The following is a 19,762-nucleotide window of genomic DNA, read 5'->3' on the forward strand; positions in this document are numbered from 1 at the left end:
ATGTTTTGAATGAGATATGGGGATCTCTTTTCTATATTTTGGACATTGTTTCTGAATGTATTCTAAAGATTTGTTATAAATCTCCTTCACTTTCTGTGACATACTAACATACCACTTAATCACCTATACCGCATGCAGTGTGAAAGTGCACCCCCTCCCTCTCCCTGTATACCTATGGTCAAAGCAAAAATTTAAATCTGAGCTGTGACCATTAATCCATTAAACATACACACATGCATGATTAAAATCCAGCAGCATGCATTTGACAACAACTGTCTCAAATCATCAGCCTCTACCTATAGCTTCAATCTAGCTGTTGCATACTGTAGGGACCCAATTAATGATTTAAACCCAACAGTCCTAAGATCATGACTGATTGTGTGCCTCTTTACTCTTTTCTGTGAGAAGACCGCAAGCGTGTATTGTGTCACGTTTCCAGCCTGAGCGGAGGAAATGGGCCGTGTCATGGCAGTGAGAGCCGCAGAGCAACACGTATGATGGAGAGTGCTTAAATAACTCATGAAACCCCTGCTCTCAACCCACACTAGACCACTGGGAGGAACATTCAGTCTTTCGCTTGTACGTGCGTGTGTCTGTGGATGTGCGGTGGCCCTCTTTGTCATGACTGTTTAACCAAGTGCTAGTGAGTGAGTTGTGGTTGAGCTTGTGTGTGTTTGTGTGTGTGTGTGTGTGTGTGTGCGTGTGTGTGTGTGTGGGTTCAGTTGGAAAGAGAGCTTGAGATGAGTTTCTGCAAACGTAAGGGGGGCCCTCACGGCTAAACAGAAATAGCCTTAGAGAAGAGAGAGAAAGTGGCCTGAGCTAAAGGGAGCGGTGAGCAAGAGAGACAGATAGGGGAGAGAAAGATAGAGCAGTGGAATAGAGATATAAAGAGAAGGAGCAACAGAAGGGTAGAGAGTTAAAAAATTAGATTTACAATATACAGTTATACAATTCATACGCGTAAAATGTTTGCGTGTAAAAGAGAAAAAGAAAGACAGAGAGAGAGGGAATAGATACCGAGTGAAAAGGCAGTCTATGTGCACTGATAAGAGGAGACAGCAGCACTTTCCACATAAACGCACTGAGCTCCAAAACCCAATGTAGTGATGGCCTCCCTCGGGGCATACTCACACACACACACACACACACACGTCAGATTTTTTTGAGTCCATTCCTGCTTCATCATGACATCTTCCACCTCATTTCTCAGCCTCATCCCTACCATCCTGTCCTTCACCAGCATTCCAACAGCCCACTTATTCATCTATCTGACTGAAGACTATACTGTGTAGATGAAGAAGATATGACTGTTTGTGAACATAGATGAATGTCAGTGCACAGGTGTTTGAAAGTCTTGTGGGCAGGTTGGGTTGGCTGGTTTGCTTTATCATTAAGTACAGTTGATATTAAATAATGCAGTCAATGGTGCCGATGAGATCAGATCATTACTGTTGAATCATTACTGTCTGTCCTAGTCTTACACAGCAGCATGTAGGCTGAACTGACGGAAAACAGAGAGTTAATTTAGTTTGGTTAAGAGGATGATAGGTATTATGGGTATATAGAGATAAAATAAAATGGAAAAGGTGGTGGCGGAGTTACAAGAGGATGAGATGTTAGAAAACATGACAGCACAAGCATGAAAAAAAGAACTCATAAGACATTTCTTGTCACTCTTCTGAGTGTCAGCACTGCCTGTTACCTCATCTCATTCACCCCTGAGGTCTCACTACTTCCTGTGTTACCACATAGCAGGGTCAGGAGGACACCTCGCACAGGAAAAAGGAAGCAGAGATAAGACGCCTCCTAACTCTTAGTAGTTGGTTTCAATGATGATACCTAAACCAAAGCAATTACTACTGTATGTTTACTGTATGTTCTGAGAGAAACTCTCTCAACTTGTGGCCACACAGAGTGATGAGATAAAGAAATGCAATATTAAACATGACAAATGTGCTGCTATGGATCCAACAGTCACATCCCATAAAAAGTAACCAGACAGTGTTATTTCAAGCCACACTAACTGCTTCAAACAGACAAACAAGCACTAAATAACATCTGGGAGAGCGTTACTCACTGGAACACGGGCGGTCAGCTCGGTCAGCTTTCTCTGGCTCCAAGGTAGCTAGGCGAGAAGGAGTGCGGTCACCTGCCGCTTGGGACGCCCCTGAACCCAAGTCCACCTCCTTACTGGCTCCAGATGCACCCTCGATTGCAGTACAAGCCTGAAAGATATGAAGACACAATTAACATCCTAAATGGCTAGTACACAGGAAACAAAGGAAGAGTTTTTTTACTATGAAGGTGTCCGTTGAGAGATAGAAGTTGAGTTGCTTCAATATTAATCCCCTAGACTAATCACAAAAAAACGAGATACAGATGCTGATTTTGCAAAACACATACAATGAGGTACCCAGAAAATGTTACAAAACAAAATGGCCCACCATTATTGGGACTACAACAGTAATACTGACATAATATTCTATGCTAAACAATAAAAGGGGACTTATTGTGCGAATATAGCAAATAACCGCTGATCTAGCCCGTCATTGGTGCAACCTTTTTTAGCTGCTGTCACAACACTCACATTTCAGTTATAAAAAGACAACAACTAAAGGAGATGCAGCGCTAGGTGAAGAAGTGTCCCTTCCCTGAAATTACAGAGTCACAATACAGACAGACAGACTGAATCAAAGATGGAGAGAGACATAGAGAGAAAGAGTTTTCCTGACAGCCCAAGTCTTTGGTGGATGTGCTATACTCTGCTCCCCTCCACAGCTGAGAGAGGAAAGAGGGATGAGCCTTCAGGAGGGAGACAATCTGACCATGAAAAGCAGAGGGAGAAGCAGAGGGTGGCTGTCAGTGAGGGGAGATAGAGGAGTGGAGGAGAGTTGAAAAGAGGCTGTGATGGCTCCCTCCATTGACGAGTAGCAGAGAGACAGGCAGGGGAGGTACAGCGCATCTTAAGACAAAAAGGCACCCTGGGCTTATGAAATATACATAGCTCTCAGCTGGAGACAGAGACACAGAGCGACAGAGCAGAGGAGGACCCTGAAGACTGACGAGACTCCACTACCCCTCCTAAACACACACACAGCTAAAAATAAAACACACAGACACATTTCTAATGACTTCTCATGAAGAGCCTGAGGGGGGGAGAAGTAGTTAGTGTTTTTTGTTTTTCTATTTGAGTGTGTCTGTGTGCTTACAATCACACGCACAGGTGTTTCTGTGCATCAAGGTGCATCAATGCTTCCTCCTACAGTTACAGACTGAGTGGGTTAAACCACAACAATAGCAATGACACAAAAACTGACAACTGTTTTTGGGTGTTGACCCATATGTAAATCCAGTTGCTGGTCAGGGGGATTTTTTTTTGTTGTTTTTTTGCTTTAACTGCCTCAGTCGGATCTGCCAACCTGCCCTTTATTTCAAGCCCAGACAGCTGCCTCAGCCACACCAGCAGTTAGAACCCATTTAAACAGACCTCACTTAACAATAAACTCATCCTTTGTTCAAGCTAACGATCCACCTCTCCCACGCATTCTCAGTAATGGCTATATCACTGAGGTATATGGATTGTCATGCGAGTATATGTGTATGTGAGTGTGTTACCAGGAAGATTTGGTACACTCTCTTCTTCACTCCATTGAGTTTCCCTACTTATCTTATCTTCCTCATCAGACATGCTGGGTGTGCCTGCCTATAGTCTGTATCCCTAACACGACAGGTTTAAGTACAAATTTAAAGAAAAAAAACAACAACTTGTAGGTAAATAGTCATGTCTGAGCCTGGGGATTATCTCTACTGCAGAAAAAAGACACAATAATCAGGCCAACAGGTTTCCTAACCTTTTCTGTCTCTTGCTCTTTCTTCTGAGCACTTTGCTGTTTTTCCATTTTCTTCTTTCTTTTTCTGACATTTCTGAGTAAAAGTACAAACCATGTACTGTGTATTAAATATGTATATTAAACTGTGAGAGAAAAAAGGAAAAGGCAATGGAGAATAAACTAATAGTGTGACCACGAGCCTTGATAATTTAATTATTGAGATATCTTTGCTTCTCTCGTCCACCAAAACAGATGGTGGAGAATAACACTCAACATACTGGCCTTAAAGAACAAGCTGGGATGCCAAGATTTGATGGTACACATTATGCTGCTGCCATCATTGCTCTCAAATGTCTCATGATTAGTTACAGTAGTCATGTGGCACAACATGAGTGTTACTGTGAGCACAACCATTAAATAGTTCTAGTTGGTTCTTTGGTGCCACTTCAGGCTTAATTCTCACTTTAAATTAAGAATTAAGTGTGTGAGTCTTTATGCACACTCATGTTGATAAATACCCTCTGAATAGACCAGGGACATGTACAACGCAGCGCAGGAGTCGGGAGGTGAAATGAGAAAGATCTACAGAGGTAATACTAATTGAGGTTAATTCCGCAGTTCAGCATTATCTCCTCTAATTAGTAAAGAGGAATGAAGGAGGAAGTTTGTAATGGATGATGTCGTAGGACACGGAGAGAGCCTGCCAGCGAAAATCACACAGCAGTGTTGAGTACTGTATGCCCTCAAAGGATCACAAGACATTAGCAGTTGAGTGCAGATCTTGATAGGAAGCTGCAGAAAAACAAGAGTCCAGAGGGCCTGCAGGCTCGCACAGAGAAAAGTGTGAGCGCTTGTGTGCGCATGTGTATGTGTGTTAGAGAGAAAGGGCTGTCAATCAAGAATCAAGACAGATCAAACATCTCCAGTGATTTGCCTGTCTCAACCTACATCTCACCTGTCAGCCTCTTAAAGCATTGGTGACACCGTCTTACACACACACACACACACACACACACACACACACACACACACACACACACAAAACAAAAACACTGGTACTCTGGACTCAATATCACTCCCTAGTAGTGGCACACAGGGAGTGATGGGGTGATATACACGCACATCAGTCAGAAACACATGCACTCTTTAACAATAACTCTCTCTCTCTCTCTCTCTCTCTCTCTCTCTCTCACACACACAAACACACACACACACACTCACACACACACACAGACACATTCAGTGTGACCTAACCCTGGCCTCTCCAGGGATAAGCTCTTTCATCACGGCAGTGCCGGTCGATAGTTGAGCCCTGCACAACATCTGCAGTTCAACACCTATCAGATTCATTAAGGAGGAGGAGGACGGAGTAAAAAGCAAAAGGATACATCAATAAGAAGAGGAGGTTGACACACGTGTGTGTGTGTGTGTGTGTGTGTGTGTGTGTGTGTGTGTGTCACCAGGGGGCAGGGCCATCCATAAACACTGCTGACAGTCTAGACAGGAAATACACTTGAGGATGTCGATAAGTTAGTCAACGGGGGTGAGAATAGATCAATAGGAACACAGGATGATGTCAGTTGCTGCATATGAGATCACCTGAAGCGACTGAGGATCTACTTATGAGACGTTTAAATATTAAACTAACTGTATAAATCAAATTGTTTCATAATATTTAGTTTATGGGAACAAGTACAGAAACTGAATTATTTTAGGGTATGATATTTTCATGGATTAGTAAAAGAAATATTCATCCACAATAAGCCCAAAAAGTCTAAGACTTTCACTACACTTCACTGGCATTACTGGATGAATCATTTTTGTGTTTCATCATTTGACATTAGACAGTAGCAAAGCAGATGTTTATTCATGTGAAAATGCCATGGATTATAACTTCAACATTATTGGGAGTAAATACCTCCAGAAGCATACAGTGATTCTCCCTTTAGATTTGGGAAAATGAAGGAGATGAAGCTGACTTCACCCACAGGACGTGACTGCCCTATATCACGTTGCCTTTCTTGTCACAGCGTTGTGTGCAAGCGCCTGTGTGTGTGTGTGTGTGTGTGTGCACACTGGCTGATGTGTGTTTGCGTGTGTTCTCAGCTCTACTGACATTTCCTCAAACGTGGTTGACATTTCCAGGGGATTTGAAGATTTGATCCCTTCTGTGTTTGAAGAGTTGTGTGCTGCCCTCCTCACAACACTGAGGGAAACGCTGCAGAAGAGCCAGCAGCGTGCCCTGCCTTCGGGGCCTGCCTCTACAACATTTGGAGCAGCTCGTTCTCACTCACCCGTAGTGTGATCAGGAGAAGACCTGCACTATACATTGCCTGCCTTTTAGAGATGGCTGGTTCACTGCTTGGTCTTTTACTAAGTCTTGCTGTTTTCCCCTGAGCTGTGGAGTGTTTCTGCTTCTCTCAACTGAGGCAGAAAAGCTATCACCAAAAGATATGAGAGAAGAAAGTAGATAGAAATGGTGTAGGAGGGAGGGAGTGAGAGGGAGAGAAAGCAAGAAAGTGTGAGAGAGCAAGAGAGAGGGAGGGAGAGATCTGTTTCTCCTGCTACAGGCTGGTTAGTGGGGCGAACTGACACAGACTGACATCTCTCTTCCACGGAGACAGAGTTAAAAAGAGCCTTGCAACTCTTTGTCCATTACTCTCTCTCTCTCTCTCTCTCTCTCTCTCTCTCTCTCTCTCTCCAACCTTCCCTCTTCTTGCTCTTTCAGCTATCCTGCCCTCCTTCTCTATCTCTCTCTCCTTCTCTCTCTGCCCACCCTGCGGCTCCCATGTCTTGCTTTTTCTGCCTGGATGGACTCTGCAGCAGTCCTGTCCTCGCCTTGGGCTCAAATTACACCCCACCACCCTGTGCTAGACGCACATGCGCATACAAACACACGTACAGTAAATGCACACACACACACTCAAGCCTGTACAGTAGCCATGAGGAGGCCCGGGGCCCAAACACAGGTCAGGCCTGGGTCAGTCAAGGGCAAAGGGACAGGAAGCCCGACAGAAACAAGCCTCTCGCTGAGGCTGATCTGAAAGCCGCTGAATAGATATAATGAGACAATAGACAGGAATAGATATATTTTTTCAGAGGCACATATGCACGCACCAGCTATCCTATCTTAAGTCCTTTTCAGTATAAGCTGAGACTGACTTGTAAATATTTATGAAAAGAATTTCTTGTTTGTTTGATCGTCTGCATGACTGAATGGGTAAAACTTTCACGCACACACACACAGATGGATACTGACCCCGCAGCTACAAAAATGTTGAATATAATCAAAATTCATCATGTGGCAAATTGCTCAACTGGCCTTCCTCGGAATTAAACACTTGCAATTACAAGACAGTTGACCATATGTCATGCTTGTCCAAATAAAAGACAGCCTTTAACTGCAACACCGGAACTGATGCTGGTCACGACCTTGGAGCGAGCCAGAATTAGCATCAGTCTCTTGTCCAAAGAAATACCTCAGTAAACATTATACTTGCTAATGAGATTCAGACTGAATCAAGCAGTACGTTTACAGTCTAACCAGACCTGCATAGTGCGCATTCAAGCTAAGGCAAAACGCTCCAGCAGTAGAGGATACTGGAGGTCAGTGGATCAGTTAAAGTGGGTGATGGTCTCACTATCAGCCTATCCTCCAAATGTCAGCGATGTCATGATTGTAAAACATGTGCATCCTGACAGAGAGCAGAGCTCAAAGGAAGGGAAGTACAGCATTTGATGTAGCGCAGTAAACATTTTCTGTTTGTCCCCAGGAACAGGATACATGGGTACCAGTGCCTCAAAAATCATGTGAAACTTTATTGATCCCTACAGGACACTTTTTCTGTCCCCCTTCTAGGCAGGTCAGAGCACACAGAGCAGGAGTGAGTAGTGATTCAGATTTAGGACATCCACAGTAACACTGCATATATCTGCATGTGAAGTGTCTTTTACTCCCATTCCTTTTTTTATCTTAAAAATTCACATTCAAGGTTATCAGAGTACCAGAGTTAATTAGACTTAGGTAGTATAAACCTGCACTTAGGTCTCAAACTGCAGGGTGAGATGAAAGCTAGATGGATGTCAATAAATCAGGAGAAATGTGCTTTCATTGCACTATAGCATATCCTTGGGCTGACAATCCAAATATGTAGATGCATTCAATCCAACTCAGTCTCAGACATGCTTTGTACACAAAAAGTATATGTGCAGACAGGTAGCCACATGTACACGTGAAGACGTCCCCACACATACGCACAGACACACACGCACACACACACAGCTGGTGACTATGACTGCAGGGCTGCGTCTTTCTCCCAGGTCTATTGGGATCTCTAACAGGAAGAGGGTAAGTGCTATCGATTGGCTTCTTCCTGCTTGGCCCGGCTGTCAGAGCAAAAACAAGCTGACCGTTTGACCGTCTGCTTTTCAGTGCAGCACTAACGACATGTACACACACACATACACACACAGTGCTCTCCTTCCAGTTCCTGTAGGATTTGAGGATACACCTGAAGCACTCCACAATCAAGCCCTTTCATGTTTGTGTGTGAGTGAAGGAGATATAAAGAGTAAGACTGCCAATTATAATTTAATACTATTAATATTTTTAGTAGTAGTGGTGTAGTGGTAGTGGTAAAGGTAGTTGCCTTGTTGGTCAACCTGGTAATGATGTGTAAATGCCTGCTGTCCATGACGGTAAAGAGGATTAAGCAGATAGAGAAAATGAATGAATGAATAACGTATTTTACTTCGGCCTTTTATTTACTGAGTAACGGAAGAGAACAGACATGTGTGTATGTGTACAGTATTGTGTGTGTGTGTACAGTACGTGGCCACTGTACAGCATGTGTGCTGTACATGTAGCAAAAAAAAAAGCTAGTACTTTCAAATGATAGACACTTGGGTCAATATAAGCCACTCTTCTGGGCAGCACCGTGACATTATGAACAGATCTCTGCTATCTCTGCTGCGCCCAGCTCTCTTCGATGGCATTTAGATACCAGGCAGAGGGAAGATGGAGGGATACGAACCAGGAGGAGGGATAAGTGGGTGGGCAGATAAACAGACTGAAGGAGACATAGAGGCTGCTCATTGTGGTTTAACAAATCAAAGGGAGGGATGGCAGATGAAAACAGTGGCACAGGGGTGTGTATGTGGGTGGACTTGCACTACCTCTTTGTTTCCAGCCATACATAAAAGGCTTATTTAACAGCTATGAACACACACCTCAATGTGACAGCGGCAAATGGATTTATTGGTCTATAACGCTGATGGGGGAAGCAGAAAACTGGAAAATATTTCACCAAGTACTTTGACCTGAATGGTGACATCACTCAACAAGAACTGTTGTAAATCACCAATTCTTTCATGACTATGGCAGAAATATTTTTGTGAAGATGAGAGAAGAACTAGGGAACTAGGAGCAAGTATACACACTTATATAAAGTACATACTAATACTCATTTTTTGTCAACAGACTGTCTGGTCAGCCAATATTATTGTAAAATCCACTGCAATATAGTTTCAATTAATGTTTATAATTTAAGAGGAATAATAAATCATATCAAATTACTTTCAATGTTTAATTGTGACAGAGATCATTGCATTCTTAGTCCTGTTATCTAATATTCTTTACTGTCATATATTTCTGCCCATTGTAGTTGTAAAACTCACCATGATTCAGTTTTATTTACCGTGATTTAACACATCATATCAAAGGGGCAGTGTAAATACGAACATCTTCAATATTAACCATGTTTGTATCAAAATGTCATTTTTTATGTACAGCTTTTATTGCCCCATTTACTGGGAAATCTGAAAGGCTGGTGTCAGCCAAAAACACTGCTGCACTCATATATCTGTTGTCAGGCCCCAGGAAAATATATACAGTAGGTAATATATACAGCAGAGCACAGCAAAACAACTCTATTCTCCAGAGGGAGAAGAAAGTGGGGAGAAAGCGAGAACAAGATAGAGAGAGATACATAGATGGAGGGAGAGAGAGAGAGAGAAACACAAAGGGCTGTTTTCTGCTGGGTGGGTAAAGTGTGTCCAGGGGGCAGCTGAGTGAGCACACACAACACAAAGCCTGTCATTAGTCCCAGCTTTCTGCAGACACAACAAACTGTGTGTGTGTGTGTGAGTGATAGAGAGAGAGAGAGAGGATGACGATGCGTGCATGTGCGCCTTTGGGTGTGCGTAGAGGTTTTGTGCAAATGTGTCGAGTTTCAGACATTGACAAAAGCCAGTGTTGTTGTGCTTGTCTTCTCTGATGTACAGCTCCTTCAGGATCAGAGCCTTGTGAAGTCAATACTCGCTCTGCCTGCTTGTGTGAATGTGTGTGTGAGATTAGTTGCAATCTATAGATCCCCCCCTTTCCTCCTCTTTCCATCTTCCCCTCCCCTTTTTCCTCCCCTCCCCTCCCCTCTCTTCTCTTCTCTCTATCCTCCTCCTTGTATCTTCCTCTGACACCGCCACACACATTCAGCTTGGACCCTCCTGACTACCAGCTGCCACTTTGCAAGCCATTCATCAGTGCTATGATTAGTGAGTAGAGGAATGTCATGTAGCTACAGCCGACTCCTCACCCCAACCCTGACCTCTTCCCTCTGGATGACCCCGGGCGACCCCGGGCCGCAGCAGCTGTTTTTACACTGAACCGACACACTCCATTAGGCCTGACACCTGCTTCTACACACATCGAGTCACTGAGAAATACACGCACACACGTACGTACACACGGAAATACACACATACACACAAAGATGCAAAAGATGGCGGCAGAAGCAAGATTCAAAACAGTTACTTATGCACATGCACACACACGCAGGCACAAACACAATGGCCTTTACACATGCTAATGTAGTAAGGCGGCCCTTTTATGAGATTACACAGTCATTACAGGGAGAGGGGTCATGAGGGGCACCTGTAGCTGAGCGGCTCCACAGTCTATCAGGAGCCTGTGTGTGTAAGTGTGTGTGTGTGTGTGTGTGTGTGTGTGTGTGTGTGTGTGTGAAAAATAGAGAGAGAATAAAAGAGTGTGATACAGTGTAAACGTACTTTATAAATCAAAGTTTAAACAGACCTATACTTACTTTACTGGTAAAGAGCCAATACTAGCACCATTCAGTGGACACTGCACATATGTTCTGTGTGCAATAAGACACTCTTTGTATGAGTGAGTGTTCCTCTCTCTTTCTCTGTGTTTGTGTGTGTGTGCATGTGTGCCTGTGTGTGGGCCCCAGGCTGACTCTGACAGCTCAGTGCTAGCCATCTGCTGGCAGTCACACCAGGAGAAAGCAACCGCAGCCAAACAATGGAGAGCAATGACAGGCCAGGATTTGTGGGGAGTTTTATATGCGTGTGCGTGTGTGTGCATGTATTTTGGTGTGGTGTGCGCGTTTTCCCTTCAAAGATCCAAATCAGCCCCTCTCTATGAGCATGTGCAGAGGGGCGTGGCTGTTGTTGATAGGCTGTCTCTGTTACCAGGCGATAGACAAGCCCAAATGGCCATCTGAGGAGGATAGATAGCATGGGCGAGTGTCGGCTCTTTTTTTTTTCCCCTCTCTGTGTCACTTGCTGTCTGCCTACTGTACATTTGTGTGTCTGTCCACACCTTCCCTCTTTTATCTTCTCTCTCCCTCAAGGCTCTCTTTCGTTTTGTGAGTTGGAAGTTGAAATGAATACGCTGCACAGTGAAAAGCTAGCAAATGCTAAGTGGATGGGCATCATTGAGTTTGGCATAAAATGTACAAATATGGTATATTTGCCAGCATTTCTTTGTGTGTACATGGGCTTTTCTCTCTCCAACATACTATACAGTATGCTTGTCAACCTCTCCCCATTTCTCTCTCTCTATGTGCAGGTAAGAGTGCCATCATGGATGCAGGCAGATGGTCGGGTGTTGGGAGGAAGCTGGCTGCCTGGATGTGACACACCATTCTGACAGCAAGCATCATCCAGCTGGGTAGAGGCCTACGGTGCCTCCAAGAAAGAGCATGCCAGGTGGCCAAGAAACAGGCTGCCGGTCTCTTGCAGCCATTACACGCATAACCCTTGAGTAACTATTCTACTATTTTAACAGCAAACACAACATGAGGCTGTTTCCAACAAAACATACAAATAATTCCAAAGACTAAAAGTCAGAAGCAGAGGAGCTGAAAAAGAAATGGCCAAGTAAAGAGAGGAGGAAATGGCTGATTATGAAAAGAATCCAACTCCCTGCACTCCATTTGAAGAGTGTTTGTGCCCATGTGCATATGCCTGTGTTGTGTGTGTTGCCTTGCCCATCCATGCCTTTGTATGGCAGTGCTTCAAAGGCAGCCTTCAGTAAGTTCTGCTCTTCCACCTCCTGCTGCTGCTACTTTGTGCATGTGTTTGTGAGTGTGTTTGTGTGTGTGTGTGTGTGTGCGTACAGAGCAGTGCCTCCTGTAGCTGGGGGCTATGGCTGATCACTACTACCGCAGTGAGGCTGGCATGGCATGCCCGCTGGCACACTAACAGGGCACACCTATTTACACAGGCCCAGACTGAATGGTAGGCATTGTCTGGGTGAGAATGCAACACTTAAGCTCCTGATTAAGGCAGAACAAAGCCCTGAGGGGCAAGAGTGATGAATGCATGGAGAGAGAGAGGGAGGGAGCCAGAGAGGGAGGGAGGAAGAGATGAAGGGAGGCAGGGAAGGGAGGCTCTGTAAAGGGGAATCTCATCTGCTGTTGCTGCGGGAAGGCGAAAAAGGAGGGGGAAACTGAGAGAGGAGAGGAAGGGAAGGAGGCGAAAAAGGCAAGATGGCAAAAATTGGCAGTGATTAAGTAGGGGACAAGGCAAGAGGGAGGTAGAGAAGTGAGAAGAAAAGGAGGTAGGGGTGAAGAAGGGAGGCAGGGGATGGAATGAAAGGGTAGGGATGCAACCAAAAGGGATGTAGGGAGGAAAAGAGGAGGTGGGGGATGAGCAGAGGGGCAGGCTTAGAGAGAGATGACAACAGAGAGAGAGGCAAGCAGAAAGGTAAAGAGAGAGAAGAGAGGAGGGAGCTGCTGTCGAGGGATCCTCGCTGATAAGGAGGAAGTGATGCTACACTATTAAAGCATTGAGGTAAATAGACAGATAGCGCCCTCTCATGGTACCCTCGCATTATCAATGTGCTCTCCATCCTGCCCCCTCTTGCCCAGGGAGTTAATAGCAGGCAAGAGATAGAAGCCAATCACTGCCAAATTTTCAAATGAATTAAAATGGTAATAAATTCATGGGAGCACTGCTATGAAGCTTTGATATGAAAACATGAATTTTACACAAACGTGTGGAGGATGCTCTCCAGGTGAAAGAAAAGAAACTGTGATACTCTAGGTGACATCAAAGGACAATTTCTTCTCTTGATTTTGTGTAGTGTATACAAGGCCACATGATGTTCAATGTGTGTGTGTGTGCATGTGAGTCCGGTATAAACACCGACCTTGTCAGGACCACTAGTCCTCATGGGGACCAAAGCCCGGTCCTAAAGAGGCGAAACGTTTCTGAGGTCCTGGTTAAACACACAATATGTAATTTCTGCAGCTAGGTGTCTCTTAATCAAAACAATAACAAAAGACAGGAGTTTGATGACGTCGTGAAGTAGCATGGGATCATGGGAGGCTTCATTGTTGAACAACCACCATTGCTGTTTTATTTTTAGATTAGGATTCCTTCAGTTTTCACCGTTCAGGAGATTTTCACCGGGTGCTGAATTATCCGCAGAGGTCTCATCCTCTTCAAAATAAACGGACACAGTGATTAAAAGTGGTAAAAATACCGAATAACGCAGTTTCACATTAAAAATCTGTGTTTCTCTGGTGCTGTTCAGCAGACACAGAGGGGTTGTGAGCCAAGCTGCCGCTAACGTTTGTTCAGCTTGTTTCTCTGATAACTTAAGATCCAGACGTTCGACATCTAAAAAGTTTATCATAAAAATGTGGCTTAAAACTGGATTAAAAGTCAATTTATGACAGCCTCTTGTGGACAACCATGATGCTGATGCATGCGCACAAGATGATCATCCTCTTGTGCATGTATACTCTTTGGTAGAGGTGGTTAAGGGGGTATGATGCCATTGACAAGGGACCAAACGATTAGATCATTACCTTGATTAAAATTACAGATTTCTCTGGGTTTAAAAATCGTTGAAACAATTGGGATAATGTAAGTACACAACTCAACAAAATATATAACATAGGTCTGGCCGTTTTTAGTCATTTTAATACGGTTACATATTATACCTTTAAGGTTAGGTTTAGGCTGTCCACAATAGATGGAAGTCAATGCAATGTCCTAACAAGGGTAGAGTGTGTGTGTGTGTGTGTGCGTGCGTGTGCGTGCTTGCTTAGTGGCACCTTGGCAACGTATGGGCACAAACAGAATGTGTATGACAAGGGTTGAGCTACTCCCTCAGTGTGTGTGTATCCTAGCAACAAGACAGACTTAGTAGCAGTGCAGTGAGCAGCTGGCAGAATGGGACACAGAGGCCATGATGGATTTATCACAATGTGAGTGTGTGTGTGTTGCATTTAACAGCTGTGAGGGATTTACTGTAGGTGTGTGTGTGTGTGTGTGTGTGTGTGTGTGTGTGTGTGTGTGTGTGTGTGTGCATCCTATGCAACCATGCATGTTTAACGCTTAAACACCCATCACTGTGTCAAGCCACCGATTGCGATGATAACAATAGACAGCCAAGAGACAGCCACGTGATGTCACATGATCACAATCCATCAAAAGGGCATAATTAGTTTCCACAGATAAGACACACCCACAAGAACCATAACCATTTGTCAGTAATAAAAATGAAATGAAATTGCTTTTTGGTAAAATGCAGTGTGTTATTACAGCTGTTGGCTCTGAGCGTTTTTTAAGAGAAAACAGCAGATTTGAACACGGATTTGTATTCATGTACAATTATTCATGCATCTCTGGTAGATGTGTATGTAGACCTTCCTTCTGTAAACAGATAAGCCATGAAGAAACTAAATGAAAACACTGGCTCAAAAATACATTTGGGAGAAATGTAGCCCCCCGAAAATGGCAGATAAAGGCATGACGATTTGGTCTTGTGACCTTCATCAGAGGCTACAGTACAAGGAAACACCTGCTGCCATTCCTGTTGCCTAAAGCTCGCATACAGAGTCATTTACACCATGCAAAAGTTCAAAGAATCAATGGTTTATATTTACCTCTTCCTTGCTCTGAAGATTAGATTGGATGTAGCATATTTGCAGAGGATCACGCCCCATTTTATCAACTGGGATGATTGTGAGACTTACAGAATACAGATAATTATACAAACACAAACACACACTGGTTGCAGCGCCACTGATCCTCAGGCCCAGCTGTGCAACAGCAGTTATGGAAGTTCTCAATAGTAAGAAGGGTGCTGGCTTCCAAACCCCTAGGCCAATCGGAGGGCCTCGGCCTGGGCAGAACTCACTGTCTTCGTGGAACTCACCGCCTGCCAGCTTCTGCTCCATGGAGGAACATTATGCTACAGCTAATCACCAACACAAAACCACCTCTGGAGCACAGAGCCAAACCACAATAAGAAGACAACACATTTCACTGTGACACTGCTGCAATCATCTGGCCTCATACCATATGTCCCCACGTCCTCTCTCTGTCTCTGTCTTGAGTTAAGATGACGTATCTGCAGATTTGAGCATTAACTAAAGAGAATGTCAACCTCATCTGCAGTTCCTTGTTATATGAATTGGCATCAGTGATGTAGATAGCGACGCACTTTCAAGATGTGGCTAGTACATGCTGTATCAGTGTGTCGACATGTGTGTGAATATATGAAAATAATTAACGATTAAGTTTAAGGTTACAAGGACAGGAAACGCAATGTCTGCCAACTGCAGCCTCATTCAAAGGAGAAATTCATTTAGGCAGATAAACATTCAGCAGATGACTGTGTGTTTGTATTTACAGAGAGGAAGGTAGCGATATAAAAGAAAGAACGATCAGAGAGTGGCAAAGGTGAGCAGCTTAGTTTCTGTTTGACTGTCTGTGTGTTATGCTGTTGCATCCTCAGCAACCAACCCACCTCCACCTCCCGTCACCCCTACCCCTCCTTTCTTTCTGTTTCTCTGCAGGCTGTCTTGGGAAGTGTGATGTCTTTTTAAACGGCGCCGGCTTCATGTGTTTTTATGTCTGCTCATAAAAAGGCGGCTTCCTTTAAAGGCTCCGCTCACCAATGACTCGCGCTCTCACTGTCACTGGATGACAAGCGGTACCGGGAATGACAACAGAGAGCCTGAGAGACAGAGAGAGAGAGAGAGAGAAGGAGAGAGTCTGAAAGAAAGGTAAAATTTAAAAGAAGGAATAAGAAAGAGAGAAGAAAGACACACAAACACACACACACACACACACACACACTCTACAAGACTTCACACAACACTGCACTACCTCCATCTCAATCCCTCCCACCCCCACCCATCACGTTCTTCCTCTTTCTCCTCTATCACTCCCCCCTCCTCTCTCTTCATTGCAGCCCACCTGGTAGCGATCCCCAGCTGGATGTTGGTGTGTGTGATGTATTTTAAGGCCACATTAATAGCTACCCAGTACAGCCCCAGAGACCGCATTAAGATATACCTCTTGATCGCAGCTCCCAACCTGTTCTCTCTCTCTCTCTCTCCCTCTCTCTCTCTTATTCTCTCTTTCTCTGTCTTTGTGCATCCATTTCAAAGTCCTTGTCTTCCAGTTCTTGTGGGAGTGTGTCCACGGGCTTAAAGGGAAACTTCGGTATTTTTCAACCTGGACCCTATTTTCCCATCATTTTGTGTCTAAGTGACTAATGGGGACAACAATTTTTTAAAATTGGTCCAGTATTGAGCGAAAGCGCTGCAGCCAGCAGCTGCGAAACGGGCTGTAATGTAATCCGACAAAGCAATAGTTCCCTGTCAACGTGCGTCTACTAAAAGCGCTTGTTACAGAGAAATAAGATGTTTTTCTTTACCTTTTCGCTATATCCGCTCTGTTTGTTATTGTGTCTAACCAAGTCTCGCTCAAGGAGAAGTCTCGTTCTGATATCTCGTGAGAGTTGTTGTCGAAATCAGCTAAAATTCCATTTTTGTCCCCATTAGTCACTTAGACACAAAAAGATGGGAAAATAGGGTCCAGGTTGAAAAATACAGAAGTTTCTCATTATAAAGATCGATCACTCCTAACTCCTTATTCTCTCTGCTAAATCAATGGCTCTTTGTCTCGTTAAGCTCTGGAATGAACTCTGTTCGTTCTTCTTGTGTTTGTGTGTGTGTGAAAGTGTGCAAAAGAAAGAAAGCGAGCTTGGTACTGTAGAGGTGTAACGTAAGGGAAGAATCTCACTGTGGAGCAATTTAGGTTTTATCCTGGGACACAGTCAGACTGTTAAAATGAGCTGTGATCTACTTCCTGGGGTGGCAGGAAGGAAACGAGGGTGGGCAGAGTGTACCATAAAATAGAAAGGGCACTTATGTGGATGCATCAGTGAAAGAGAAAGAGGTAGAAGCGACAGAGAAAGAGAGACTGTGTATGCGTGTGTGTGTCTGTGTGTGTGCAAGACTGTGTGTGCCGTGTTGAGAGAAGTGAGCCAAACCTCACCGCTGACTTGGCCAGGGCCTCTGGAGCCAGAGAGAAAGCCTTGCTAACCACAAACTCTCTCTCTGTGTGTCTCTCTCACATACACACCCTTGCTGTAAGTGTCTCGCTGTGTGAATACGTCATTTCAAAACATGTGTTACTGGCCAGGAGAGCAAGGGAAGTAGCATGTGAAAGAGAGAGAGGGCTTTAGAGGAAGAAAAACAGCAGTGGCTGGGACAAAGTGAGCGGAGAACAACGCAGCAATTCACTCTCATCCTGAGCAAAGCAAACAGGAAACACACTCTCCCGCTCCACTTGTGTTACCCTCTTTCATCTCCTGCCCTCACCACTCCACTGTATTTAAATTCCTGTCGCTGTAGCTCATTATATTTCCCAAATGCACCGGAGTAGGTGGTTGCATCGCTGCACTTTAAGTCAATAGCGGGACTGCAGAGCCATGAAAATGAATAAGGATAGGGGCTCTTCACACAGCAGCACTGTGTAAAAAGGCCTGGGAGTGCTCATCTACGGCACGACTGCTCTCGGCCCATTTATATTTCACAGTGACACTACATTAGCTGCCCCTGGATGAGCACACAGTCTGCAAGCCCTGCTCTGCCTCACCCTGTGCACAGATATATAGAAAACATCAGAATGTGAGTGCAAAATATTGAGAAGAGATGAGGAAAAGAGAGCGTCACCCACAGCAACAAGTATGTTCCAGACACAAAGACAACGCACCTTCCATAGGATGCCAACGATGAGATACACAGATACACACTATCAATAACAGATAAAAGAAAGAAAAAGTAAAGGAAATTTAAAGGATACCAGCCTGTATAAAGGTCTCTCACCTCAAACTGGTCAGTCTGTTTCCTCAAGGCACTTCTGCCTGAAAGCCCTGTCAGCAGACAACATATACACACACATACCCAGACATAATCGGACATACACACCTCTGTCCGTGTGAACACAAGCTTGCGGGGAGGTTGAAAAGTGTTGCTAAAGGGGGGTGGGTGGGGGCTTTCTTTGGCATGTTTGTTTTTGTTTTGCTTTTTTTTTTTTTCCCTGACACTTAAGGTCGAGGCAAAGCTAAAGAGAGCAGTGTGTTTGTGTGTGTGTGTGTGTGTGTGTGTGTGTGTGTGTGTATGTGTGTGTAGGAGAGTGTGTTAGTAGGCAGAGACAAAAGGAGCATATGGCAGCAGCAGCCAAGGCTGTAAATTAAACATAGAGGAAGATTAGATAATGAATGTGTGCTCTGAGACACAGAGACAGCACTGAGCCAGGGGCGGAACAGACCACTGCGTGACCAGAACCGGGGGTGGGGGGTTAGTGTGTGTGTGTGTGTGTGTGTGTGTGTGTGTAAACTAGGGAGTTAACCACACATTCAACACTTGAAACAAACAAACGAGGTGACTAACTGACATGAAAGTATTATAAAACAATACATGCAAAGAAGAAAATGAGAAACACATAGTGAGAGAAATCTATGCAAGCCTTTAATGACAGTGACAGAGGTCAAGATGAGTGGAAGCAACATGTAGATGACCCCACACCCCCCACAGCTAAAGAGAACTGGACCCCTCCGCTCCAAACCAGACAGCTGCTGTTGAACTAAAGCAAAGCTGCATCTCAGTCAATAGGATTACTGAAGCTCTTCTCAAATACACAGTCCAACACATGCTCACACACACACACACACAATCATACACATATGGCAATGCGCACGCACTGTACATAAACACTCGAACATTAAGTAACACCTAAAGGACAACTGATAAACATATTGAACGAGGGAGGGTCTGAGTGCTTTACACGTTTAGGGGTTGAGCAAATAATCAATATCTCAATATATAATTATACGTTCTCTTGCGACACTGAGGCACAAGCACTTTGTTTCTTTGCTGCAGAGATTTGAACTCTGAACTGTTCTTATTTCTGCCAGTTTATTGCTGTAAATAATAGTATGTGTTCATGCTGCTGCTGTGTGTGTTATGATGGCTCAGACTGTATGCACTAAACTAAACAACTCTTGTAACTCTGAACACTGAGAGTGAACAGTCTTTATAAACGCAGTTCAAGGTTGAGTCTTGCTTTCTGAAAAAAAAAAGTCCATTTTATGGTTACATACTGTATAAACAGTAATGTGCAGTATATTATAGTTACTTCAGGTTGTCTGATAATACAAGTATTAAAAACCCAGGACTAGATACAGGTGGTCTCTATTTAAAGGTATACTATGCGGGATTTGTCGGTTGGTGTTTGTAAACACAGCATTTAAAGTTGGACCCTCCTCCCTGACTCGACCAGAGCGAGTTGAGAGCAGAGCGAGAGAGAGAGAGAGCACTGGT

The 19,762-nt window shown here is 44.2% G+C and overlaps 1 protein-coding gene across 1 annotated transcript in view; it reads right to left on the reverse strand.

The window, feature by feature from the left end:
* The window catches only part of gse1b (Gse1 coiled-coil protein b), a 171,671-nt gene that overhangs the window by 115,971 nt on the left and 35,938 nt on the right, over window positions 1-19,762 (reverse strand). Inside the window, exon 2 of the mRNA XM_067590956.1 lies at window positions 2,078-2,225. Within this exon, the coding sequence (XP_067447057.1) occupies window positions 2,078-2,225 (148 nt within the window). The remainder of the gene's footprint in view (window positions 1-2,077; window positions 2,226-19,762) is intronic.

Source organism: Thunnus thynnus, chromosome 1 (genome assembly GCF_963924715.1).
Source record: "Thunnus thynnus chromosome 1, fThuThy2.1, whole genome shotgun sequence".
NCBI lineage: Eukaryota > Metazoa > Chordata > Actinopteri > Scombriformes > Scombridae > Thunnus > Thunnus thynnus.